The sequence below is a fragment of the Ricinus communis genome, chromosome 2 (assembly GCF_019578655.1).
Source record: "Ricinus communis isolate WT05 ecotype wild-type chromosome 2, ASM1957865v1, whole genome shotgun sequence".
Lineage (NCBI taxonomy): Eukaryota > Viridiplantae > Streptophyta > Magnoliopsida > Malpighiales > Euphorbiaceae > Ricinus > Ricinus communis.
Window position 1 is genome coordinate 5811758 of NC_063257.1, and position 25864 is coordinate 5837621.

Here is a 25864-nt window from a genome sequence, read left to right on the forward strand (position 1 = left end):
ATCCGATTTTAGATGTGGTCCGTGTTTTGCCATACATACATTTTCATAAATAAACTGTCTCAGGCTCATTATTGTGAAGCTTTTTATTTACATAATATATACTTGTGTATTCAACACTAATACTACATAGTTTATAGTAAAGCAATAAAGTTTATATAGCTTTAAGTTAATTATGTCTTACACAAAACTATATTATTTTTATACACAATTTTTATTTTATTATTCTACTTAAATTAATTTATGACAAAAGTAATACATAAAATATTAATAACAATTAAATGTACATAATCAAATATCAACTTAATTAACAATATTATCAAACTAGCACTTACTCAAGTAATATTAAAATTATTTAATTAGAGAATTTATAATTAAAACCTAATTTATTAGTATATATTGTTATTTTAATATAATAAAATTGAGTTTTTATCATTTTTTTCAATTTAAAATATAATACTTTTTTAACTATTTATTTATTTATTGAATTAATCCATAAACTCCTTAAGAAACAAGCTTTCAAGCTCTTTAAATGAGCCAGCTCACGAGCTTAAACGAGCCAAACCTTACTAAGCTTGAGCTTGGCTTGTTTAATAAACGAGCTTGAAAATGAAATTTTAGTTTGACTTGTTTAATAAACGAATTTAAAAATAAAACTCATTCATCTTGATAAACGTATATAAATGAGATTTTATCGAGTCGACCTTCGAACAAGTGGGACGGCTCATTTGCAGCACTAGCCACAATCAAGGATCATCCAATCTAATGTAGTTTTCAGCTCCAAATTTTGCAAGTGCAGTGACATTGTAGTGAAAAGCAATTAAATTTGTATCCAGCTATTCAAATCTAGATTAACCCAATACAGCTGCTGACGTGATATTAATTTGACATGTAAAATTAAACATATAATGGGTACAATTAGACACCATCCTTCAACTCGAGCTTAATAGATCCTGAAATATCAAAATTATAGGAAAATAAAAGAATACTAATACATTATAAATTCTTCTTTTGCTCCAACACTACCTTTTCATTTGAAAACAATATAAACGCTAAAAGACAATTGACACCGAAATGCAAAGGGAGGGAATGTGGTTACTTAATCTGCATTTTTTTTGTTCTTGTTAGTTTGTCTTTTGTTCGAATGTATTATAGTAAAGTTCCTTAAGCAATTTCTATTCGCCACTTGAAGACTTGAAGTAACACATCGTCTCGAGAAAATTCAGAGAAACTTCCTAGATTATGTTGTGAGGACTACATAATGATTTGTTGAGAAGAGGCAAATAGATCTCTTAAGGGGTGACTAATTATCTTCAGCTTCAGTAGGGACGATGGCTCCCTGATGCATCAAACGGTTTTTGGCTCCTGGTTAACTTGGCCTGTCTTCAGATTTTCCCTTTGTTTATTCTTTAGGTTGGTGGATAAGGGAGCGACAAGAAAACCCTGTAACTGAACACTAACCACTTATCAAGTCAAACTAGAATATAAATGATGTGCAATGATCCATGCCCAAGATGGAACCTTTCCACGTGCTTATCACAATGTTTAATTTAGCTCTCCTGAAACCAAACTACAGAAGTTTCTTTAGCATTCCATCACACAATTAAGGACCACAAAAAACTTAATTACCAAAGACCGCAGGTCCACATACAGAAAAAGAGGCAAAAAACAAGAGCACTCTTGACGAATCCAGAAAGTAAAAGAAAAAACAATGTCCAGCTTGGACGCAGATTTCGGATGATAATTAAAATACACTTCGAGTTATCACGGAAGGTAAAAAATTTAACGAGAGGAAGAAGCACGCGCTGATGAGGCCGAGGCTGTCTTTAGGTGATGGATGCGGCTCTTTGACCTGCTCTTGCCTTTCTGTTTAGCACCAACACTGCCCCTGTGCAAGCTCGAGGAGGTTGAACCACCAGGGGTTACTCTCTTTGCTGCTCTTCTGCGAGAGCTCCAACCGCTGCTGGTCCCGAGAGCTGCTTTGGCAACACTATCTGTAAGAACCTCTCTTGCTCTCTGTGGTTTGACAGGCTGCTTGTTGAGGTACACAAGCTTTGTAAGAAGACTACAAAGTGCTTTGCGAAGCTGGTCCTCGCTGACATTGCTCTGAATTGGATTTCCCAGCAGATTCAAAGCTTGCAATGAGTTGTAATTAGCAACAAGCTGCCCCAGAGCTTTTGTTGTTGTTATCTTATTAAAGCTCAAATCTATGACTGTAAGCTTCAGGAGCCTGTGCAATCCCTCCACATCACTAATTTTGTTCCCAGCAAGATACAGTTCTTTGATCATTGTACAGTTTGACAGCCCTGATAATCAAAATTTCCAAGTGCACGTTCAGAACTACATTACTTATTGAATCTACACATCATTTCTTAGTGAAATATTGCACAATCTCGTTAACTTATAGAATTAATTTCATAAAAATTAATCACCTTGTCCAATTCGAGAAATGCGATTGTAACTAAGATTAAGTACTCGCAATCGGGTTAATTCTCTGAGTCCTTCAATAGAACTGATTTTGTTTCTTGACAAATTGAGCGTGTGAAGGCCCTTAGGCAATGATCCTGGGCTAATAGAGACTGCAAATAGAAGAAGAAGAAGAACCGTGTTAGTATGAATCAAGTATCTTTAACCAGTAGGCACTTGGTGCTTCAGGTAACAGCATACCTATGAAATTATTTGACAAGTTAACAGATCGAAGGCTGGTGAAGCACGATATGGTAGGAATGGCTTTTAAGCCAATACCCGAGATGTGAGCCACAGTTGAGGAAGCATCCAGCGACTGGATCACAGCATTGGCATGTAAAATCTCCTCTGAGAGATTTATGTCAGGACGTCGAGTCAAGTTGCTAGTGCCTCTTGCTGGTGATCTGCCAGCCTCAGGAGAAGGTGGGAAGACAATGCCCTCACCACTGGTACCGGCACCATTACCATCACTATTAGGTGGTGCTTGGGTGTCAAGATCTTTTACCCACTCATCCACTCTTGCGAAGGGGGATGTTTCCATTGAGAATGCAACCCATTGTTTTTGGGGCCAAATACCAGAAACCTCACCATGAAAACCATCCCAGCTCTGATTGTCATCTTCATTGTTGTTCTTACAACCTTTGCTCAAAGATTCTCCAGTAAATGACCTAGGTGATTGCGTGTTGCTCATCGCCAGAGCCCTACTTGGCTCAACTGTATCTGAGGTGTATCCACATTGCTGGTTCAATACAGTAACAACTTGTGGCTTTGGTTGTTCTGGTCTATGCATATTTCTGTGGCTCCACAGAAACAATTTCCACCATAGCTTTCTACTCCTTGATGGTAGAATTTGACTCGAAGAATGCTTCTTTAACATCACTCTGTCAGCAGTTTGATGACTAGTTACAGATGAAGGGCTGCCAGGATTCCTCAATTTCACATCTAATTCGAGTGACTCCCCAGAAAACTGGAATTTTGAAGGAGTTGATTGATAGGCTTTTTCACTAAGCACTTTGCTAGTTTCCAGATTAGAGCAGGATCGCTTAAGCTTAGGTGAGCCCCAGAACTTCGCCTTTCCAATCCCAGGATCACTAACATGTCCAGTTTGTATCTCATCAGTATCCTTTTCATTATCTTTCTCAGCTTTGTCTCCAAGTGGATCATTATCCTTGATATCTAATAAATCAGAATAACTGGAATTTATACTTCCTGGAATAAATTGTTCACTTGAATTAGGTGTATGGGCTTGAAGATCAAAATCAGACAATTCCCTCTTCATCGAGGCATTCTCTTCTTGCTCATCTTCCCCTTCATATGCAATTTCTGATGCTTCATTCCCTACAAGACTCTCATGGCTCATCACCTTGACACTCGAAGAATCCTTCGGAGTACCCGAAGGTACAGAGTCTACTGACACACTAAAAGATGTGGTATTTAACTCATCACCCTCAAAAGGTTTTACTGGATGTTCAAGCCTAATTTTCAAGGTTTTGCGCCCCTTGTTGAACTCAACAGCTCCTGCTGATTCCTTAACAACCTAAAATTTTAAATAAAGAAGAACCTTTCAGCAAAATACAAGTCATGATAATACACTGAACTGCAATCACAGACCCCTATTGATTCTTCTCCTATAGTTCCTAGTCTCTTCAGTTGAGCATAAATCTCCCAAAATTTAAGCAAGCAAATGGCAAGATAACAAATATATCAAACAGAAAAAAGAAAAAAGATCTGAACGAATCAGAATCCAATCAATTCTCACCTTCTTTGCCTTCTTCTCCCCAGACAGCTTAAAGCAGCGGATGAACCTCGCCATTTTGAAGAACTGGCTAAATGAGATTCCTCCGAAGAAAGTCTCAACAGGCACTCTTGTTTTTATCTTTCTACTTTTCTTTTTCTCTTTTGGCTCTTCTTCTATTCTCGAAGAGTTATATTTATACTACTAACGCTCACATCTCTAACAGATGCTAATCAAGGTGGAAAAAGTATGATTACACACAATATGGTTCAATCAAAATTTTAGCCATAATCAATTGGAAGGTGCCAAAGCAATGATCGGATGGTAAAGGATGGTGTAAATGGTGATGATAAAGATTGAAAACCAGAAAACAGAGAACCACTTTCTGCTCTGGTTCGAGCAAATATCACAACAGTGTCGGCCAGAGTTGCATAAACAGCAGCTTCTCTCCAGAAGCTCCACAAAATCTTTCTCCAAACCGTTCCCTGTTATTAACAACAACAACAACAAAAACCCATATAAGAAAGTCCCAAACTTTCATTAAAGACAAACATGGGTTCTTTCCTATTAAACAACATAAGCAAACCCGATTCCGATATTACAATTAACAAAGGGGAATTCAAGAAATCCACATTAATCAATTAATAAATGCAAAAAGAATCGTTTGCTTGAGAATTAGCAAGCAAGCATTTGGATACAAAGATTTAATTGAATCCAAAGGTTTTGGCACATGCTTGTGCTCCATTGTATTGATAACAATAGAGTTTGTCACAGTCACAATACAAGAAGAGCAGCAACATGTCAAAACAAAGGTGGTACAAGAAAGACATACCTATTTATGCTTTGAAAGCTGTTACACGTACAGTTGAGGTGAATTTTCAGAACCCCGGTTTTAGACTATAGAAAGAGAGCTAAACAGAACCACGAGTTTTGATATAGAAAGAGAAAGAAGAGGAGATTTTTAAGGTTTGAGCTGAAATTGGCTGGAAGGGACTAGAAATAGCCGAATCAAAAAAGAAAAACAAAAGGCAAACTGACCCACAAGAAGAGAAATAGCATTTGCTGCTGGTGAAGTAGGCATGAGATTAGCCTATACGCGCATGTAACACGGTTTTCATTTTTTTATGCATTTCCTTTTTTTACCTGCTACTGTATTTATTTTGTATTATCTTAGAAGATGAAATTCGTGGTGCTATAGAATTCCATAGCATAACTCCTTTTTTCTTTATTATCATGTCACCTCCTATTTCATGATTTCATATTTAAATTTAAAAGGGCAAAAGAATGATTACATTCTGTGTGATCTTAGAAAGTGTGAGAAAACTTACTCTGTTAAGGCTGCATTTGTAACCGACTGACTGCCATCAATTATATGCCAACAAATAGACAATCGTATTTGTCACTTACCTATTCAGGAGACAAGAAAAGGCCGCACACTCTTTCCATGGGGTATCACCAATCACCATTGAGATGCTCTGCTCTGTACGTTGGCCCCACCTTCTCCTTCTGCGTTGAGTACTGACCGTTGGATTTTGTTCTGACTTTTGGGTCTGCATCAAGAGGAAATGGTATGGACGTAGTAGGATGCCATTTGAGTTTAATTGAGTCAAGTTTTGAAGAAGTTGAGTTTGAAATTCATTGTAAACTGAATAAAAAAATAATAATTAATTTAGAAACTGAATAATAGCATTTACAAAATTTACATTAAAATGCAAAAGTTTATTGTATAGTATATTATTATAATAAAATTAATATATGTATTATGTTAAATATATTAAATAAAGTAACTGAAAAAATTTTATTAAATTATTTTATGGTTTAATATATCTTTTCATTAGAGTCTCTTTTTTGTATTATATCTTTTTATTATTTTATAACTATGACTATTAGCAAATAACATCAAATTATATAATACTGTTAAAAGATTACGACGTGCCCGTAATAGTCATTTTTATTTTAAGTGTCATATTAATACTTGCTAATAATATTTTACAATTTGATTGTTATTTACCATTGGTTATATTCACAATATACGAAAATGATAAATAATAAATTATAGATCCTAAAGTTTTATTAAACCACATAAAAGTTTATTAAAATTTATACTATTAATGCTATATTTTAGTTGAAATTTATAAGAAAAATTATTTTTTTTGAGAAAAAATATATGAAAAATAAAATAAAATAGAAATAGAAATAATAAAATCAAAATATATATTTTTTGGTAATATTATTATGAATATATTAACTTACTAATATGGAATTCATTTAAAAAATTTATCTATTTCAACTAGAATTTAGTTTAGCTATAATTAATTCTCTATAAATTTCATAATGTAAAATTTTAAATTAATTTTTGTTTCATTTAAAGAATATAAAATCTAAATTTGTAAGTAAATTTTATAAATTTCAACTAAATACAATAGAGAATAAATCTAACCTCATCCAACTCAATCGGCTTGAATTGAGTTGAACTCAATTAATATTGAGCCAATCTCAAATATTAAGTTTAACTAAAATCCACCCTTTGTTATATAAATAGGTGGTAGTTGGCTTTTTTTATATTTCAAGAGAAAGCTGGTAGGAATTAGGAGTTTGTACGGTTCCCTTTAGTTAGGTGCAATTTCAATTTGATTTAATTTTTATTTATTATTATTTTTTTTGGGATGCCTTTCTTCTATCCATTTTTATCTTTTAACATTAACCAAATAAGAAGAAAAATCAAGAGTAAAAAATTGAAAAAGGAACGTGTACATTTTTATTTTATTCATTACATGTAAAAACTTATTCACTGTCCAAATAAATTTTGAAATAGACATTAGATTCAGATCTCATTTCATCTCTTCTTCTTTTTTCTTTCCTTTCATTTAATCTCCTTTTTTTCTTTTTCTTTCTCAAATTGCATAACATGGAAACTTTTATTCCCACTTTTTCATATTTTTAAAATAATACCATTTTAAATTACGGTTAATATTCAATGTTCATTTAATTTAATGTTTTGTTCAACAGTATTAATTAATATTTATTATCTAGTATTGCAGTATTTATTGTCGGTATATATATATAATATTTATCAATATTCTCAAATAAAAATATTAACTATTTATAAAAAAATTATTATTTTTGTGATGCATATTGAAAATATTTTATAATTGATATAAACATTCATTATTTATAGACATAATATTTATTAGTTTGTTAATAGATATTTATCAAAATAAAATTATATTATAAATATTTATACCGTAGTATATATATTTTTAATAAAATTAAATTAACAAATATTTATTATAAAATTAATAAATATAATAATTATTTATTTAAAGATTACGTCAGCGCCTGACGTGTGCGTCAGTGTCTATTGCACGTGTCAAACACTTATATAAATTTTTTATAAATAAAGCGGTGCCGAATAAATTCTTTTAAGTCTATACAATTATATTTATCAGAATCCATTTTATAATTTGTGTCGGATAATTGGTAATTGCATTTTATGGAACATAGCTACAAAGCCCATGTGAGGATCCATAACAGACAAAGGCAGATTTTCAAGTACTATTTAGACAGGTAAGTTTTTCTTTTCTTTTTCTTTTCCAAAGTTAGAAAGGTACCTTGCTTGCCATTGATAAATCTGACATGCCAAGAAAATGATGTCCACAAGGACATCACATGCATGTGTCTATGCACCTCCATCCATATAATTTTATTTCTCTATATATTATTATTAGCTAAAAATCCCAGACACCACATCAACAATTATGAACAAACATTGTTTATTTACACAATTTTTTAATATTCAACTTGAATTTTTTTAAAATATATATTTCTAATTTCTCAAAATAATGCTTGCGATCACTAAAATGCAGTCTAAATTATTATTTAAGTTAGATTTATTAACAGACAAATAAAAATAGTTAATATTTTTAAAATATATTTTAAATAGTAAGAACGTTCACTCCTGATATTAAGCGGTCTCGAGTTTATTATTTCATCAGCATTAAATGAGTTTTTATTTTTATGATAAATACAAAGAAATAACTTTCTATATTATATAGTCCATGACTTTTTAACCTTCTAATGAATAAATAATAGTGATAATAATAATAATAATAATAATAAGTTTTTTTTAACATAATAAATATGTACGTGAGAAAGAATAATTAGAAAAGTAGATTATTAATATATAATAAATCTATATTAAATAAATTTTAAACAAAATATTTTTGAAGAATTATTTTATTGATAATATAAATTTTAGATAAAATTCTAAAAATGTGAATAAATGTATAACTCATTAAGTCTCATATTATCTATAGAAGAAAGTCTTATAATTATAAATTCATATAAGACACAGAAAAATATGTTATTTAGAAAAAAAAATGGTTAGCCAAGAGATGTTAGAAGGTATTTTGGCTTAAACTGAGATATTTAATTAGTTTGAATAATGTTTGTACATAATTAATGTGTTCTCTCTTGAAGTCAGCCCTGACGTGTCTTATTTATTATGTTATCCCCACATAATTCAGATCTTCAGATACAATGATTAAAAGTTGAATAAAAAAATCAATGATCAAGCCATTTTACTTTATTAATTCAAAAGAAAATCGAGTGGCTTAGAATTCTAGCTTCTTGTTATCTTATTTGGTCCTCCACCCTCGGACTAACCCATCACCCACTATCTCTTGATTTGTCATTCAATTATCTAGGGTATTAAACTAATTACCACCAGCAATCACAAGCTTGATTTAATAGTAAATATATATTTAATTTGGATATTTTTGTAGTCACTGATTAATTATTTTATTTATATTTATTCAATGTGATATATATAGTATTTTTAATTAATATTTTAAAGTTAAAAAAATAATTTTATGAGGATATTCTACGTCATACTAACAAGAATTAAAACAAAAATAAGTAAGTTGTATAGAATTATTTAATAAATTATTAGTATAATATTTGGATTGGCTTCATGAGTTAGCATTTTAGAAGAGCTAATATTCTGACATTCTAGTTAAGAGTTCGTATAATTTGGTGCAAAGAAATCCTTAAAACACTTGCCCAGTACGACACTGCCAAAAAGCTGCAAATGTTTTCAAGCTTGAAATGATATAGCCTCTTGACAATTTATATATATATATATATATATATATATATATTAATTTTTAATATATATTATTTTTATTTTGATATATATACTGATTTTTATATATAAAATTTAAATTTATATATAAATTTATATTTTTTTATTAATTTATTGATTAATAAATTATATTTTTAATTAAATACTCATTCTAATTTTAAAAAATAAAATATTACTAATAAATTAATAATTAAATAATAATTATTATAAAAATAGTAAATTAATTATATTTTAATATTATTTTAACTAACAAACTAATTATATAATAATTTTAATAATATTTTAAACTAATTTATTGATGATATTAATTTAAAGATAATATTAATAAGTAAATATTTATTAGTGTAATAATACAATAAAATTTAAAAAAATTAAAATATTTAAAAATAATTAATTTATTATTATAAATTAAATATTATATATTAAATTTTAATTAAATTATATATATAAATTTAATTATATAATCAAAATAATAATAATATATTAGTAATATATATATTGGAATTCCATTGCTTGCGGACTTCATGCTATTCGCATCTATCTATCGATTTTTTTGCAACACAAACAGTTTCTTCCATTTTTGTTATTTTCTCGTACACTTTATTGATTGAAGTTCCAGTAATTGTGGCAACAGTAATTACAGGACGCATTTGTTGTGTGTTCCTCCGCTGATTAAGCTTTTGTCTGAGTTGGGTTTCCTTTTATTCGACAAAAGGTACAAAAATGTTGTTGAATTTATTAAAAAAGTCGAATTATTTTTTTAAATAATTTATTAATTTTTATAAAATATCCAATTAAGTTCTTATTCTATTTTTTTGATTTAATTAAATCTATTAACTTTTATAAAAGATCCAATTAATCCATGATGCTAATGCTATTTAAAATACCGTTAAGTGTATGGATTTCATTATTTTAAAAATACAAATAATAACCACTTGAGTATTTTAAAGTTGCAACTATATCACGTGAGGAAGAAAAAATTACTTTTTTATTTTTACACAGTTAGTATCTATAAATCATAATTTATAAAGAAAAGTAGTAATTTTTTTTCTCATCTGAAATGGTAGCAACATTTTCATATTATTCACCACGCTCATTTGTAAGTAGAGGGTGAGTACAAATTATTGAATTAAATTACATTCCAACACTTCTAGTATATTTTTGCAATAAAACCATAAAAATATACATTTCATAGAGAGATATCAATATTGGAAAGAGGTTCTACGACTGTATGAGTTGTAATATAATTTAAAAAAAAAATAATTTTTTTTCTGTCTCAAATGATATAGGCGTGATTTTAAAATAATCAGAGCGATTATTATTTGTGTTCTCAAAATAATAAAATTTTTATACTTAATGACATTTCTTTACCGCTGTTAGCATTAGAGATTAATTAAACTTTTTATAAAAGTTAATGGATTTAATTGATAAAAAAATATACAAACTTAATTAAATTTTATAAAAATTAATGAATTTAATTAAAAAAAAAAAACTTAATTCAAATTTTTAGATAATTTTTTAGACAATTTTGTACCTCTGCCTTTTTCTTCTTGCATCAAATTGCTTTCACCTTAAAAGGATGATAACAGAAGTATAAGAAACAACAATAACACCTCAGGCTTATCAGTCTGCACTGCAGCCATCGTACGAATTAACAATATGGAATGTTTAATTTAAAATTTTAATAACTTTTCTAACCACTCCAGTACAATTGCACAAATTTTTTGAAATACGCAGTATTAAAGATCTGTATTATTAAATAATAGAAAATTGTAAATAACTTATAAAGCAACAATCTAAATAATTAATTTTAGTCATTATGATATTGGAGTCCAATTCTAATATATACAAATTTTATTAGACTTATAATAATACATTATTTAAATATTTCTTCAATTCAGACTGTACGAATATTAGAGCAGTTATTGGGGCGGATGACTTAAAACCAAATGGATGTTTTAGCATATATATTTTATGTATATAATAGTTGCATAATATTTATATTTTTCGTATATCTCCTAAATTGTTTGAATCAATAAAGAATAAACTGAATATATATATTATAAACACACATAAAACTAAACTAGTTATTCAAATTCAAGAATAACAATCTAAGATTCCAGAACAGAAAAATAAAAAATAATTATTCATTATTATTTAATGAGGATGAATTGAGAGGCTGATGATGGTAAAAAAGAATTAAATTAATGAATTAGATTAATTAAATCGATGAATTGAATAAGTGCAAGAAGAAATGTTGGCAGCGTGAAGAAGAAATAAAAAAATAAATTATATAAATAAAATAGTACTGCTATATATTTTTTAAAATATTTATTACTGTATAAAATATATTTTAATTAAAATAAATGTAAATTGTATAATTTTTTTAATTTTTTTTAAATAATTAAAAATTCTTATCTAGGGTTTGTATATACACTGTAATTTATAAGAAAATGATACATATGTATAAATATTTTACATTTTGATGTTAGATAATTGATATATAATTTATCATTTGTATTGATCGTCTATCAATTTAGTACATAAATAAAAATATTAACCGATTTTGGACATGAATTTTTCTTAAATAATATGGGGCTGAACCCTTACAATACAAGTAGAAAAGAAAAAGGAAATACCAAAGCCCAACCCAATTATCGAAATTAAGGCCTAGTCCGAATCTTAGAAAGCAGCGATGCATCACGGTTTAACCGAACAATTAATAGAAAAAGGTCAGTTTCGAACTAGATAACGAAATGAAAAGTCGAAAAGAAAAATTACAAGTTGTGAAAATCACTGCCACTCTCTTTCTACGGTTACGCCCTCTCCTTCTCCTTTTCTCTTCCTCTTCCATGTCATGGCTACCGCCAACGTCGACTCCTCCGCCTTCGCCTTCAACTGTCTCCCCGACAAAGACGTCAGCCAACTGCAGATGGAATCCCTTCCTCTAATAGACCTCCGGCTTCTGTCTCAGTCCGAACTCCTCTCCCTGTCTCTCTGCTCCTTCTCCTTCTTAAACAACCCCCTTCAAAACGAAGCTGACGTCGCAACTCTCAAAATAGATCGCTCTGTTTTTAATGAATCTGCCGGAAGTCGTAAACAGACTTTCTCTCGGCTTCGTTTAGCCCGTCGTAACAACAATAATTCACACTTCTCTACTCCTTCAATTCGAAATCAAATTCCTCACCAAACTGTTGAAATTTCACAAGATGAAGAAAATTCTCAGATTATTTACCTTATTAAGTCTCTTTTTGGCTCTAATTTTGAGAATGAGAAGGAGAATAACGAAGTTGATAATGTTAACCTATTTTCTGATGATAACCTAATTTCTGTTCCGATTACTTACAATGAGTCTTTCCAAGCATTACAAGATTTAGCTGTGGCTGATTATAGCGATGAAACAAAGCAAGCAATTGCTACGGCTATTACTCATTCTGAGTCTACTGCAGAAAAGAGGAAGCGAGGTAGACCACGAAAAAATTTGAGTGATTTTGTCGGTAACAATAATGTCGATGGAAATGATAATGGGAATGAAAAGGAGGAGAAGGAGGAGACTGCCATTACAGATTCTAAGAGGAAGCGAGGCAGACCGCAAAAAGATGCAAGCACTTTAGGTTGTCACAACAATAATAATGTGAATGCGAACGAGGAGAAGCGTGCTGTCTGTGAAAACCCGAGGACGCAGGAGGAGGAGAAGCGTGGAATGAAGGTGGAGTTGGGTAGTAGTGAGGAGGATCCATATGCGGAGGAGTTGAGGAGAAGAACTATGGGAATGCAGACAGAGTCGGAGTTGTTAGGGTTTCTGGAGGGTTTGCAAGGAGAATGGATGAGTAAGAGGAAAAAGAGGAAAATTGTGGATGCTAGTGTGCTTGGGGATGTGTTGCCTAGAAACTGGAAGCTTATTCTTTGCAATAAGAGGAGAGCTGGGTTTTTTTGGTTGGACTGTACTGGATATATAAGGTTTTTTTTTTGCTATCCTTGGTTTTAGATTTTATGTTCTATTCAAGGTTTTTTATAGGTATTCACTATTTAAGAGTCATACTTATCTCTCTGTATAAAATAATAGATTGTCCGAGTCTTGAAATATTAATAGATATAAGCAGTATGTTTTGCTTTTAGTTCCATGCAAAAGTGAATGCGTTTTGCATTGTCCAGTGTACTTAATTTAAATCTTAGTGCATAGTAAGGCTGTATATGTCAAATATTCAGATGCTATAGATTTATTATTTAGGTTAGTATTTGGGAGTTTATAGAATTCTGCTATATTTTGCATGGGAATATCTACCTTTTTGTTATTCAGTTGCTGCTGTTTTTTATTATGTTCTGTTAAGTTGTGGTATTCTTTATTATGATGAGTCTTGTTGGAGCTCCTTATCCGTATCTGCTGCAAATATTTTTCCTAATATAGTAAATTCTTTAGGACATAGACCTTTCCTGTGATTCCCATTCTATCTTTAAATTTTGCAATGTTTTAGCTTTTACTTTCTTGGTTGTATAATTCTTCCCCATCCTAATTCGATACTGTCCAGCCCTAATGGGCAGCAGTTTATGTCCTGCAAGGAAGTTTCATCGAATTTGCTTTCCAAAGAACTTCAAGGTGTGAGCCAATCAAGTTTTGGTCATGATGATAGCAACATTCAGTTGACAGGCACAGTATCATATGGAAATGTAAGTCTTTTAGTCTTTTGTTTTGTATTTTGATTTCCCTTGAAAGTTGTATTGACAAAGGATGCTACAGGCTGCTGATCTCACCCTTAAAAATAACAAGAATGGGGGTGGTTTTATATCCTCTCCAGCATTGCCTGTTACAAAATCGGTTGAACATGAGAAGCAAGCTACCACATTGGCGGCAGTGGTTCCTCCCCATGTGCAAACTGTGGAGAAATATAACTGCCATAAATGCACCATGGCTTTTCAAGAGCCGGATGACTTGCTGCAGCACTTACTGTCATCACATCAGAGGGCTCCAAAGAGGCTTAGACAAGGAACATCCACGAATGAGGAGCTGATAATTAAAAATGGAAAGTATGAGTGCCAATTTTGTCCAAAAATGTTTGAAGAGAGGCATCGTTTTAATGGTCACCTTGGGAACCACATCAAAGACTACTTTAAGAGGATTGAAGCTTCAGGTGGTGTCATGAAAATTCAAAGGAGCACTGTACCTCCATCAGTAGCGATTCATTCTGATGTTCTGGAGATGCAAGGATCAAATAGACTTGATTTTGGTTCTGTTGCTATGCATTCTGTTATTAAAACTAATGATGAAATAAGTACTTCCATTCCAGGTTGTGAAATAAAAGAAAATTCTATTGTAGATTCTTATTGTGGTAAGCAGGATATAGTTGATAGCATGACCAATGAGAAAGAGAAGAAGACGAACGAAGCTACCAACACTGTTACTGTTGAAAATAATATTTTCTCAGGTGATGAGTCACTCTTGTCAAATACTCTTTGTAAATCTCCCAACGAAACAACTTTCCTCCAATGCATCGCCAACAGAATTGATAATATCCACAGCCAGGAAGAAGGTTCTCAGAACAGTTCACTTGCCGCTTTCAGAAGGGACCAAATTTGTGCAGCTGACATCAATAAGGATCAGGTAATCATGAGTTCAATTGATGAGCATAATCAAGAGAGAGATCTGGATGGTGGTCTACTTGCCCTGAATTCTGAAGGGAGAGCATTTGGTGGTGAAAATATCAAGGATAGACCACTATTTAGTACAATAACTGGCATGAAACTTGATGAAACGGATTTCGCTGGGAAGGATAAGCTGAGCACTGACTTTGGCGAATATTGCCCATCACAAGGGGATCCTGCAGCCAACATCAAGGAGCAAAGAAGTTCTGAAGGCTATTCATTTGTTCTATGTGGTAATGGGCAAAGATATTGTTCTGTAAATAATCTGGATGAGCTTTCAACTTCCAATACGGCGGAGCTGACACATGCAAGAGGTTCTAAAGGGCCTTCACCATCATCCTTAGATGCGAAAACATGTCCTTGGAACAATAAGGTGAACCAAGTTTCTACTAGCACAGTGACCAGGTCCAGATGTGGTGAACTGGGCAAGTCTAGGACTAATGTACAAACAGTAAATTTTGGCAATAACAAGACTCTAACTATTGGGGGTACAGTGACTAGCTGTGAACCAGAGAGTAGTTTGGGAAGGTGCTCAGTCATTCCATCATGGAATGAACAGACTTGTTTTGCTGAAAATGATAAAAATGCCACTCGCAGATGCACGAGAAAGAAAAACTGGCAAGAGAAGGGATCTGAAGGTAGCCAGCTCACTTTATTTAGTGGCGAACAATCTCTTGGTTTTGAAAATAATATAATGAAGGTTTTCAATTACACATCGGGGTTGACCAATCATGAAGAAGTCCAAGACTCTAAGAACAGTGACTGTAGCAAAGATGCTGATCTAGTTGTGGGACATGTAACTAATATTGAACTGGAAAGAAGTGCTAACAGTTTTTTACTTGATCCATCTGGTAATCATCTAATGTTTGCAGCAAAAGATGAGTTCTTGAATGGATCATCAAAGAACCTTGCACAGGGTAGAATTTCTGAAAGCAGCTCTCATAGACAATCTTGTGATGAGCAAAAGGGAAATAATGAGAATAATATGATCTCATTTATCACAATGGATCAGCATAAAAATAAGGAAGTTAAAAGTCGTGAGGGTGAGCCACATCTTGTTTTTCACCATAGGCACGTGGAACATGATGCGGATATTGTGAAAAACACAATGGAAAAGGATTCGTTCCTATCAATTTCTGGGAATAAGCAAAAATTTGCTGCTGAAGATAACAGATCTGGTATTTACCGCAGTACTCAAGATGAGCAGAGAAGGGCTTCTATAGAGAGCTTATTTTGTCTCTCTAGTAGTGAGCAAGTCTTGGGAGTTGAGAATAATTCGGACATGGTTTTGACAGGCAAAGTACAACAGAAGCCCAGGTTAGAGGAGTTGTATCCTAGGAAGAATGAATCAGCGATTGGTTTTAGCACCGACTCCCAAGCTAGTGAAAATGCTGCATCTGAGTTTATGTGGAGAACTGATGAAGAAAATGACTTGCTTAGTAGTTTTGCTGATACTTCATCACAGCTTGTGCAGTCATCAGGCTGTTTTCCCACATATGGTGCAATGTCAGAAAAGGTACGAGGCATGATCATTTTTGTGGTTAATTTTAAACCATCAAATGAAACTGCAATGTTTCCAAGGGTGGCTATTCCAGTTGCCAACTATGTTATGTTGACTATCTTATCAATTTCATTTTTCTCTCTAAATAAATTCAAATTTGCCTCAGAATGACTAAATTATTTTATATTTATAACAGGTCATTTCGCGTTTTTTTTTTCCCATATTAAATGGGTATGAGTAGAGTCTAACTGAAATCTTTCCTAGTAATTTCATGTCTTGCTTATGTTGTATATTCATATTGTATTTCAAATTGCCTTGCATACTTGGTGAATAATGTTCTATTGGTACCTCATTATTTTTTGTAATGTGCTTCATGTATTGCTGTTACATTTGTGTTTATCTTCTTTCTTTGTTTATACCCTTTTCATTTTTCGTCGTTTTCTTTTACCTTTTTTCTAATCAGCATCTGAACAAAATAAAGTTCATTTACATAATTTAAAATTAAAATTTATTGTCAGGGGTTGTATGTGTTTAATTTGCATGTTTCCAAGGCTACATGAGTTTAGATGTTCAGTAATAGGAGTAACAGTGTTCTCTGGATATGGATGTATGAATATTTGTTTAACCAGTTTTGTCTTCTCCAGAGATGGAAATGAATATTGGCGAGCTTGTAATTAGCTTTAAAGCTTATGTTTAACCAGTTTTGTCTCGGTGTATATGGTTGATGAACTCATGATGTATAATGTCTTTCTTTGATGGATAGGGTGAAAGTGAGCTCTTTGGCCACAAGTTTAGTGGCATATCCGGTTTTGAAGGGCTAAAGTCAGGCAACATGGAGAATATGGAATATAATTTTATGACTTCTCATTCAGATGAGTCGAAGATTTTTCCATATGGTGTAGATATAGCTCAAGGGCTTGAGCCGTCTGTTTGGCTCGAGAAAGAAGCTATGCCTTTGTTACCAAAGATGACAAGCAAGCGCCATATTCGTACTTTTTGTGTCTGGTGCAGAAATGAGTTTCAGTACGAGGCTCTTGAATCTGAAGCACAAATAGGGTCATTGGGTCTTACATGTGCAGCCTGCAAGGCCAAGTTCTCTGGTCAATTTAATTTATTGTAGAATGGGCCATTAGTGCAGTCTGAGCTCAATGAGGACATTCTTCTCCTATGCCTAAATTTGGATTGAGGACAAGAGTTTAATATGAGGTAATTTCTAAATCTAAACAAAATTATGCTTGGGTAATATTGATCATCCACGTTGCCCCGTGTAGAAATTCTTATACTTGAGCTTGGCGGGACTGGTGACATTCATTTGACAGGGTTAAATTCAATTATTGTCTTCATGACTCCTGAACCCCTGTAAAAAAGAACAATGACGAATACTCTTTCTATGCTTTTCAGACAATGTACTCGGTGCATGGTAATTAGCCTAGCAATGCTATATATTGTGCAAGAGGCTTATCATGGAGGCCTGGTACGGCTGTTTGTATTTGGATAGAGGTTACTGTAATTTCTCAGTCTAGGGCAACTAATTTTTTTTAACCCCTTCATCTTGTGGAGGTTCTTTTTTACCACCACAAGAAAGGAATAGGTAGGGGTATTGGGTGGCTCATTAATTTAGAGGCTGATTTGGGCATAGAGTGCATGTCAGGACCCTTGTAGGCTTTTTCAGCTAACTTTTGAATGTCAATTTTTTCCTTTTCCTGCTAATACTGCTGCTTTGCTTTATTGTATGTTGCCTAAAGATTTTTCACTTGGAAGTTAAATCTACTCATCATTATTGTTTTGCCGTCGTGAAACCTCTATAATTGTCGTCATCAGCATCATCATCATCTTCTTCTTGACAGGCTTAAAAGGTTCTAAATTTTCTAGCCATGTTGCTGATGAGAAAAACTTTTTCCTTTTTCTTCTTTATCAGCTGCGTATGGGAAGCGGGTGTTACTTTTTTCTACTGAGAAATGGAAAGTGATTTTTTTTTTTTTGTTCAAGACTTCTCCATTCATTTTACAGTGCTTCATAAGTTCTTTATATTTTCTGGTTTTGGTTAGTATACGAGGTCTAGAATTATGTGTAGATCTTAAGAGTTTTGTAAACCTCTTTGCCTAAGATAGTGATAATATCTTGAACGGTATCCTGAAACTTAATGATGGCATAGATGAGGTAAAACCCTTTTCGGCTTTTCTTTCTTTTTCCCTCTCTCCAATAGCCTACACAATTTGGCCCGTCTTGGCTGTTAGCGCGAGCAGTTTGCTTGAGGTGTAAATAATCTTGGGAGTTTGTGATTTTGCCGAGTCCGACCTGTATTATAACGAGTGGTTCTTTCAATTAGCTGGTTTATTACTTTGTTCCCATTTGCAACACCCTTCAGTAGCAGATGACTACGGCTTGTACCTGAATATATTTACTAGTCCCTTGCATAAAAAATGAAGACGAGAATAGGATATGTTGCAAATGGGGACTTTTGGCCTAAATATCACCAGTAGCTCCATAGTGGACTGTTATACCATTTGGTCCAAGTGGATGGAATTTTTATTCTTTACATTTGGATTTTCTTTATAATAATTATACCATTAAAATAAATAAATGAATAAAAAAGAAATTGATTCAAAGAGAGAAGAACATATAGTAAATAGTCCTATTTTTAACCATTTTAATTACGTAGTGCAAATTAAAACTGTATATATTACCACATTCGAAATGTCTTGTAACATAACGTCATACTTGGTGAATTTGTGCCATTATAATATAATTTTATGTTCATTTATCAAATAAATTGATTTGAGAATGAATTATTATTTATCCTACAGAATTCATTTTAAATTTAATTATGACTGCGTGCAACACATTGGGCATAATGCAAGTAGTAAAATAGACTACAGTCCTGACACGAGTCACAATTGAATAGGTTGGTTTGCTGACCAGCGAGCATTCTTATTGTTTCTGCCAAAGCGCTGCCGTTTCGGCTATTTATCTTTATCTTCAAGTTCAACTCACCTTCCTCCTCTGCCTCTGCCTCTGCCTCTGCCTCTCCTCCTCCTATCAAAATCGCACTCCTGAGTCCTTATATATTCATATATCAAATTTTAGCATCTTTATTAAATTAAAACTCACAGGCTCAATTTCCCTCTCTCTCACTCACACATAGAAACACGCTTATAGGAATCCTTTGTATAAGAATAAATTTAGAAAGCTTGGATTTAGGTTTCCAAAAATATGATATTTTGGTTTTAAACGCTAAAATGCGCCTGCTTCGCTTATCTACCTCTTTTTTTCTTCTTCTTCTTCTATTCTTTTCTCGACTTTCCTGATTTTTAGTTTTTAGGTTCTCAGTTTTTTTTTTTTCCCTTTCCTTCTTTATTGTTATTATTATTATTATTATTTTGTGTTTTTTCTATATTAAATTTTCGAACATGGGAGCTAGGGTTTGGCAAAGGCGGATCGCTATGTTCTTCGTGCTTATTATAATTTTAGGGAGTTCAATTTCTGCGTCCGCCGCCGTCAACCCTAGCTGGGATTTGATGTGTCCAAGAGAGTCTGTTTTAGATTCGATCTTTGGATTTCTAGATCGAAGCTGCGTCGTTTTGCCAACTCCTAATTCTCCAGGTTTCTTTGGTGTTACCGAGGTATTATTTTCTTGGTTTCATATATTTGCTTGCTTCTTGGTTTTGTTGTAATAGTAATTAGTTATTAATTTGAGCATTGTTGGAACTCGAAATTGTAACGGAGATGCGTATCTTATATAGAGGAATGAAATCTTTTTGATTATTTGTGGTTAGCTCTCCATTTTTTTCTGTTGCCTGTGATTTAGGGTTTTGTTTGTGTACACTTACTATGCCAAAGCTCGTAACTTGTAAACCTTACTTTGCATAGTTCAGTTTCTTGCTGAATGTTTGACCTGGTTACCTATTACATAATACATTTTAACTTTTAACCAAAAAGAGTAATATTCTTTTACAATATTATATTGGTAAGCCATATGGTTATGCAAGGTTGCTATTTTAAGTAAATTTATGTTTCTTTCTGTGAAGGGTGATGAGGTTTCATTACAAAAGGCACTGAACTTGGTTCACAAAAACAGCCAGAAACATGCAGCTGTTCTCTTCTATGCATCTTGGTGCCCTTTCTCTAGGAGTTTTAGACCCAGCTTTTCCCTCCTTTCTTCTTTGTATCCCTCAATTGCTCATTTTGCAATTGAAGAGTCATCCGTCAGGCCAAGGTTTTTTAATGAAAGATCGTTTTTTGTACATATTTTTCTCTCTCTGGTTATGAATACATCTTCTTGACTGTTGAGTTTATATTCGACTGATTTCTGCAGCATACTCTCAAAGTATGGGGTTCATGGATTTCCAACTCTTTTCCTTTTGAATTCTACCATGCGAGAGCGTTATCAAGGTTCCCGGACTCTGGGTTCTCTTGTTGCTTTTTATACTGATGTTACAGGTAATGCTTTACTCATTGGCTTCTGTTTTGAGTTTTAGTATCTCAGTGTAATCTTTTTAAATTTGTCATTTGAGTAAGGACAGTTCCAAGACTATGACTTCTTCCTGGTAGTTAATTAGTGTCTCATGATGATATTTTAGATGGCTCTTTATCAGTGAACACTTGGCGATAATATCTATATCTATATTTCATATTTTTCTTATTTATATTATTTAGCAAAGGGTAACTGCTGTGGTTCTTTGATTTTTATTATTATTCTACACGTGCTTACTGTAATGCATCACAAAATAAATCCTCTGCCTTGCAAATTTCCATACTTTCTATCTGTGGGTTCATTGGAATATATATATCCATTGGAATCTAATGAGCATAGCGCTTGGCTGCTTGGATCTAGGCATCAAGACTGTATCATTGAATAAAGAATCCCTTGACAAAATTGTACGTCCATCACATCATGAGAAGCATGAGAACAATGAGCAGGAAAACTGCCCATTCTCATGGGCAAGATCTCCAGAGAACTTGTTTAGACAGGAAACATATTTGGCTCTGGCGACAGCATTTGTGCTTGTGAGATTGGTTTATTTGTTTTTCCCTACACTGCTTCTATTTGCTCAATTTGCTTGGAGAAGGCACATACAGAACTTGAGATTGGGGAGCTTGTTGGAGCATCCTCGGGCATACCTGAATGGAGTAATGCAGGTTTTTAACTCTCTTAAGGAGCCCTGCAGGAAACGTAATTTACAAGAAGGAGCAATGAATGCCAGGGCATGGGCTTCAAAGTCCCTTGCTACAGTGTCAATAGGGGATGCAAGCACTAGTAGGGGTGCACCAATTAGTGAATATCGCTGAACTTTTCTCTAACATGGGAATAGACACGTTTACAGGGGGTCTGGCTGTAAAGTCTATTGCGCAAGAGGTTCAATATTCAGAATCATCTGGACGTCCCTGATTACAGTTTAATGTGAGGCCTAATGTTTTGTGACAATGTGAAATATGTTGACATTGTAGGTTGGTTCCATTTCTCATGTGTTCATACGTTTTAGCTTACAATTTATTCTTCCGTTTACGAAAGCAATAATTGAGATCCAATTTGTGTATATATCATAACTGAGACTTGATGCGCCCAGGCTCATCCATTATGCTTTAATTCTTGGTGATTGGATGCTTCTTAATCTACTGTTTAGTGGATGTTTATTTTGGAGTCTGATTGAAATCCTGTGATAAATTGGCAACTGAAACAGATTTCTACTTTTCATAATTCTTCCTCCACTCCTCCCTCCTTAACCCCCCACTCCCCATTCTTTGAGGGTAGTTTCAGTTCATAGTACACTTTCAATTCAAACAATTTTTAAACATCATAGTATTTTATTCGCACAATCTTTTTTAACTCAAATTGTAGCCATCAATGCTTGAATTCATACCGATCAGGGATAAACTGAACCAGCTACACAGTTCAGATTTCTGAATTATGTAGTGTTTGATGTCCTGAATGCTAAACAATTTATGCATAATTCTTGTAGAAACTAGCTAGTACAGGGCTCAGACTCATCGTGTACATTGGAATAAACTGCAGCTCATACTGCAAGAGGCATGTTGCTACCTCCAAAACAGGCAAGATGACAAATCAAACGCCCAAGACAGAATATGCGATGTAAACTCCAGTCTCCTTTGCATGTTAATCAGCTAAATCACCTTGTTTATATTTCTTGGCTTCCTGATTGCTTATTGAGAAGTAAACTTAAGATCCTTCAGTGCAGAAGGCACAATCAGCTGATATGCAAGTGTTTGTCTGTCAAAGTAGTTGGAACTCATGGTTTCTGACCTCCATTAGTCACCCACGGGAGAGTTAGTTTTAGGACATTAGTCAATATCCACAGTTGCGAAGTCCTTTTTGACAATCTGCCAAAAAAAATTCATTTTCTAAATATCAAGGCATAACAAAATTTATAAAGAGCCTTCTCAATACCATAAATTAAGAATAGTTATAGTGCTGTTGAATGGTTGTTTATTTTTAAGAAATACTAAAATTTTCTGGAGTCAAGTCTGTCTTACTGCACACAATATGTGGACATCCCTTAGTAGAACTATGTAGATATAGAAAAAAAAATATAATATTGGCACCATGAACTACGACAAAAGCAATGTTTGAGCTGTCAGGTTCATGCTCAACTAATACCTGTGATATGTATTCTTTAATTCTCTCATTAACTGGGCCATCTAAAGCTCTCTCAGCAAGCTCATAAACCGTAGTACTACCATCAGGACCATTAACTTTGTCTTTCTGCAAATATCTGCATAAACATGCACGAACATTGACATAAAGCAAGTGCATAGAGCAAGTATTGTGGCAACAAAATTGCCCTATACAGGAAACCATCCATCTTATAGATCTAACCTTTGCTGGACGAGCATTTCCAATGCCTGCTTGATGTTTCCAAGGACAGGATGGCTTTCATCAGTTTCATGTAACCCCATGCGCCTCAAGTGATGCCAAAGATTTTCTGCACAGTAGGAGTGGATCAAATAATATTAGATTAGCATATTATGACAAAAGAAAGAAATTTTTGATCCTGCTCTACCGCTGTTTAGAGTACACCAAGTTGTATATCATATGACAGTCAATTTAAAAACATACCCTCTGGGACTTTGCCTCCAGCAAGGTGCACAATACTGATTACGACAAATGTAAAACCAGTCAGATGTGCTGTATTTACATCCTCAACATATTTCCTGTACACATCAGCAGGTAGTTGACTGATGAGAACATAGGATTTAGCATCATTAGTACCTGCAAGTGATGCATCATATTAGAGCCAAAACTTAACCAACAAAAGAAGAAGAGCAAAACATTATCTGGCACCAGGCACCAACTATTACACATTGGAAGAGAACTTACATGTCCATGCACTACTAGATCCAATCTACTTTCTCTTAACAATATATGAGCTCGACTCGATGAATCTAAGTAACTTATCCTGACGTCTAATGGTCCAATAAATTAGACTCAGAAACTATATTTTGCAAGTTACTAGTGACAAATATTAAGCTTGGTGCATGGATTGAGAGTTAATCTCAGTGGAATTGCAGTTGAAGAAGCCCGTTAATCATAAGGGACTTGAGCAAATAATAGCAAAAGTAACAAAAATAAAAAAAGATGACCAAGTCATGATCCTGTTGTCAATTTGATCCAATTCTACATGCTTCCATCATTAGTTTACTTACAATAGCGGCATATTTCACGCTAAGAAATTCAATCCAAAATCAGTCTCCGGACAATTCCTTTGCTACATTAATCAGTGCAAAAATTCTTATCCTGCAAAGAATGTGACCCTTTCAAACTAAAGATAGGAAGTGATTAATTTGCACGCTCTGTAGTCAATAGGAGAATATCCCACTTCGTAGATATTTCAGATCATACACACTATAATAAACTTCAAATTCACAAGCAATCCCTTAGAGAGAACCCAAATCCCCAAAAACACGTGATCTTTTTTTTCTACAAAAGAAAATTACTAAAAGAGCAGTTGGGTGATCATGAAATTAAAAGAAAGAGGACAAAAAAGTGATGTACTTTGGTGATTAGTGGAGGAAGGACGAGATCTTTGAAGCTCCCTCAGTTCGAAGCCAAAAATGGTAGAGAGCTTAGCTATGGCCTCATTAATAACAAAAGCAGGAAGCAACCGCTGACGATAGTTTTTAGTAACGATTTGAGTAAGCTCGTCTCTTTTGATCGGGCAACCGGAATTTTGGTGCGTTTTAAAAAGCACGTATCGTATCACTTCCGCTACAAGCTTGTCTTTTTCCTCTCCCGAAATGTTCAATTGAGAGAAATCTTGACTTGAACTTGCCATCCCTGCATTCAAAACACATTCACAGGGACATTTTGAAAATTTCAGAACTGGGAATCTGAAACCCTAATTAGCGTTTGGTTAAGTGAGTGAAAGGAAATTGAGGTTGGGAAACTGGGAGCGGGAGAGAGAGAGAGTGGCGGGAAGGAAGGGGTTTTCGATGGGGTCCACTAGTACCGGGTGAAATGTGTTTGGTGAAAGAAATTAAATTGAGAGTAAAAGTTGAAGATTTTGATTGAGATAAAATTTGATTGCATTAATGACAATATGACCATCGTTGAAAATTGAAATAACAATTTGAAATTGAAAAACTTGAACCGAAACAAGCTTGTATTTGAAAAGTACAAAAATTAAAATAAATATAGTTTGAGTAATTAAAAAAATTAAATGATTGAAAAACTTGCTATAGAATTTGTTTGTTGTTGTTGTAGAATTTTATTGTTCATTACTTTTTCTTATATTTATAGAGTGCTTCAAATTAAATGTATTTTGAAGAAATCGATATTATAGTTGTGCTTCTTGTTTTTGGATAGTTGGAGCCCATTATCTCAGTTACTTGGAAGTTATTTTCTAAATAGTGTAAAGTAACTTTTATATTGGTGCTAACTGTCGGTTTATATGCTTCTTTTGCAAACTTATTTTGTAAACCGTAGACCTACTATAACACTTAATTAATTAATTCAATTCAAAATTATACTTCCAATAATTTGTACTTAAAAAATAAATATAGTGCTAATATTATTTTAATTATATAATTTAAAATTAGTAATTTATTATATTTATAATAAAAAAACTAGTTACACAAAAACTAGATTAAAAAAAAACTTACTCGTAGCATATTTTATTATATAGTTAAATATCTTTTTATCAGATATTTTATTTATTTTTATAAGATAAAATATAAATATATTAATTATTTTTTTAAAGTAAGGTTATTAATTAAAATTCAAAAATTATTTTCAAAATAAAGAGTAATCATTTAAAATTATTTTAATTATAATATAATTTTATATAAATATTTATATACAACAATCTCTACTGGTCAATAAGAAAAAATTCATAACTATTTTGATTTTTATTTATTAATTAATTTA

At 32.8% G+C, this 25864-nt stretch overlaps 4 protein-coding genes across 6 annotated transcripts; 2 read left to right on the top strand and 2 right to left on the bottom strand.

The window, feature by feature from the left end:
• Positions 1-1568: 1568 nt before the first annotated feature.
• LOC8281657 lies at positions 1569-5417 on the bottom strand. The gene is made up of 5 exons (XM_002513886.4): positions 5031-5417; positions 4223-4683; positions 2665-4000; positions 2430-2576; positions 1569-2303 (listed from the first exon to the last, which is right to left on the bottom strand). Exons 2-5 carry the CDS (start codon positions 4274-4276, stop codon positions 1780-1782), a joined length of 2061 nt encoding a protein of 686 aa, XP_002513932.1. The 5' UTR covers positions 4277-4683; positions 5031-5417; the 3' UTR covers positions 1569-1779.
• A 6663-nt stretch (positions 5418-12080) lies between these two features.
• On the top strand, positions 12081-18980 carry LOC8281656. 3 transcript variants are annotated; one of them, XR_007214845.1, is made up of 5 exons: positions 12081-13301; positions 13871-14009; positions 14080-16497; positions 17246-17688; positions 18401-18980. XR_007214845.1 is itself a non-coding variant. In XM_025156407.2 (4 exons), the coding sequence occupies exons 1-4, from the start codon at positions 12199-12201 to the stop codon at positions 17600-17602; spliced, it is 4017 nt and encodes a 1338-aa protein (XP_025012175.2). In that variant the 5' UTR covers positions 12081-12198; the 3' UTR covers positions 17603-18271. The 3 variants fall into 3 exon arrangements, 1 of the variants encoding a protein (XP_025012175.2); XR_007214844.1 differs by lacking the exon at positions 18401-18980 and adding an exon at positions 17884-18271; XM_025156407.2 differs by lacking the exon at positions 18401-18980 and having other exon boundaries at positions 17246-18271.
• A 461-nt stretch (positions 18981-19441) lies between these two features.
• On the top strand, positions 19442-22116 carry LOC8281655 (5'-adenylylsulfate reductase-like 4). Its single transcript, XM_002513884.4, has 4 exons — positions 19442-20105; positions 20511-20698; positions 20798-20922; positions 21317-22116. Exons 1-4 carry the CDS (start codon positions 19893-19895, stop codon positions 21769-21771), a joined length of 981 nt encoding a protein of 326 aa, XP_002513930.1. The 5' UTR covers positions 19442-19892; the 3' UTR covers positions 21772-22116.
• A 234-nt stretch (positions 22117-22350) lies between these two features.
• On the bottom strand, positions 22351-25001 carry LOC8281654 (melanoma-associated antigen 1). Its single transcript, XM_002513883.4, has 5 exons — positions 24494-25001; positions 23558-23710; positions 23318-23423; positions 23099-23213; positions 22351-22821 (listed from the first exon to the last, which is right to left on the bottom strand). The coding sequence occupies exons 1-5, from the start codon at positions 24771-24773 to the stop codon at positions 22783-22785; spliced, it is 693 nt and encodes a 230-aa protein (XP_002513929.1). The 5' UTR covers positions 24774-25001; the 3' UTR covers positions 22351-22782.
• Positions 25002-25864: the final 863 nt, after the last annotated feature.

Coding starts and splice junctions, on each gene's coding strand:
- LOC8281657 (XM_002513886.4), bottom strand. CDS start 4,276: ATGGCGAGGTTCATCCGCTGCTTTAAGCTGTCTGGGGAGAAGAAGGCA. Junction 4,001..4,222: donor GGGAGAAGAAGGCAAAGAAG/GTGAGAATTGAT, acceptor TTAAAATTTTAG/GTTGTTAAGGAATCAGCAGG. Junction 2,304..2,429: donor CATTTCTCGAATTGGACAAG/GTGATTAATTTT, acceptor TTTGATTATCAG/GGCTGTCAAACTGTACAATG.
- LOC8281656 (XM_025156407.2), top strand. CDS start 12,199: ATGGCTACCGCCAACGTCGACTCCTCCGCCTTCGCCTTCAACTGTCTC. Junction 14,010..14,079: donor GCACAGTATCATATGGAAAT/GTAAGTCTTTTA, acceptor AGGATGCTACAG/GCTGCTGATCTCACCCTTAA. Junction 16,498..17,245: donor ATGGTGCAATGTCAGAAAAG/GTACGAGGCATG, acceptor TTTGATGGATAG/GGTGAAAGTGAGCTCTTTGG.
- LOC8281655 (XM_002513884.4), top strand. CDS start 19,893: ATGGGAGCTAGGGTTTGGCAAAGGCGGATCGCTATGTTCTTCGTGCTT. Junction 20,106..20,510: donor GTTTCTTTGGTGTTACCGAG/GTATTATTTTCT, acceptor CTTTCTGTGAAG/GGTGATGAGGTTTCATTACA. Junction 20,923..21,316: donor TTTTTATACTGATGTTACAG/GTAATGCTTTAC, acceptor GCTTGGATCTAG/GCATCAAGACTGTATCATTG.
- LOC8281654 (XM_002513883.4), bottom strand. CDS start 24,773: ATGGCAAGTTCAAGTCAAGATTTCTCTCAATTGAACATTTCGGGAGAG. Junction 23,711..24,493: donor TTCCTCCACTAATCACCAAA/GTACATCACTTT, acceptor CATCACTTGCAG/GTACTAATGATGCTAAATCC. Junction 23,214..23,317: donor GAAATGCTCGTCCAGCAAAG/GTTAGATCTATA, acceptor ATGTTTATGCAG/ATATTTGCAGAAAGACAAAG.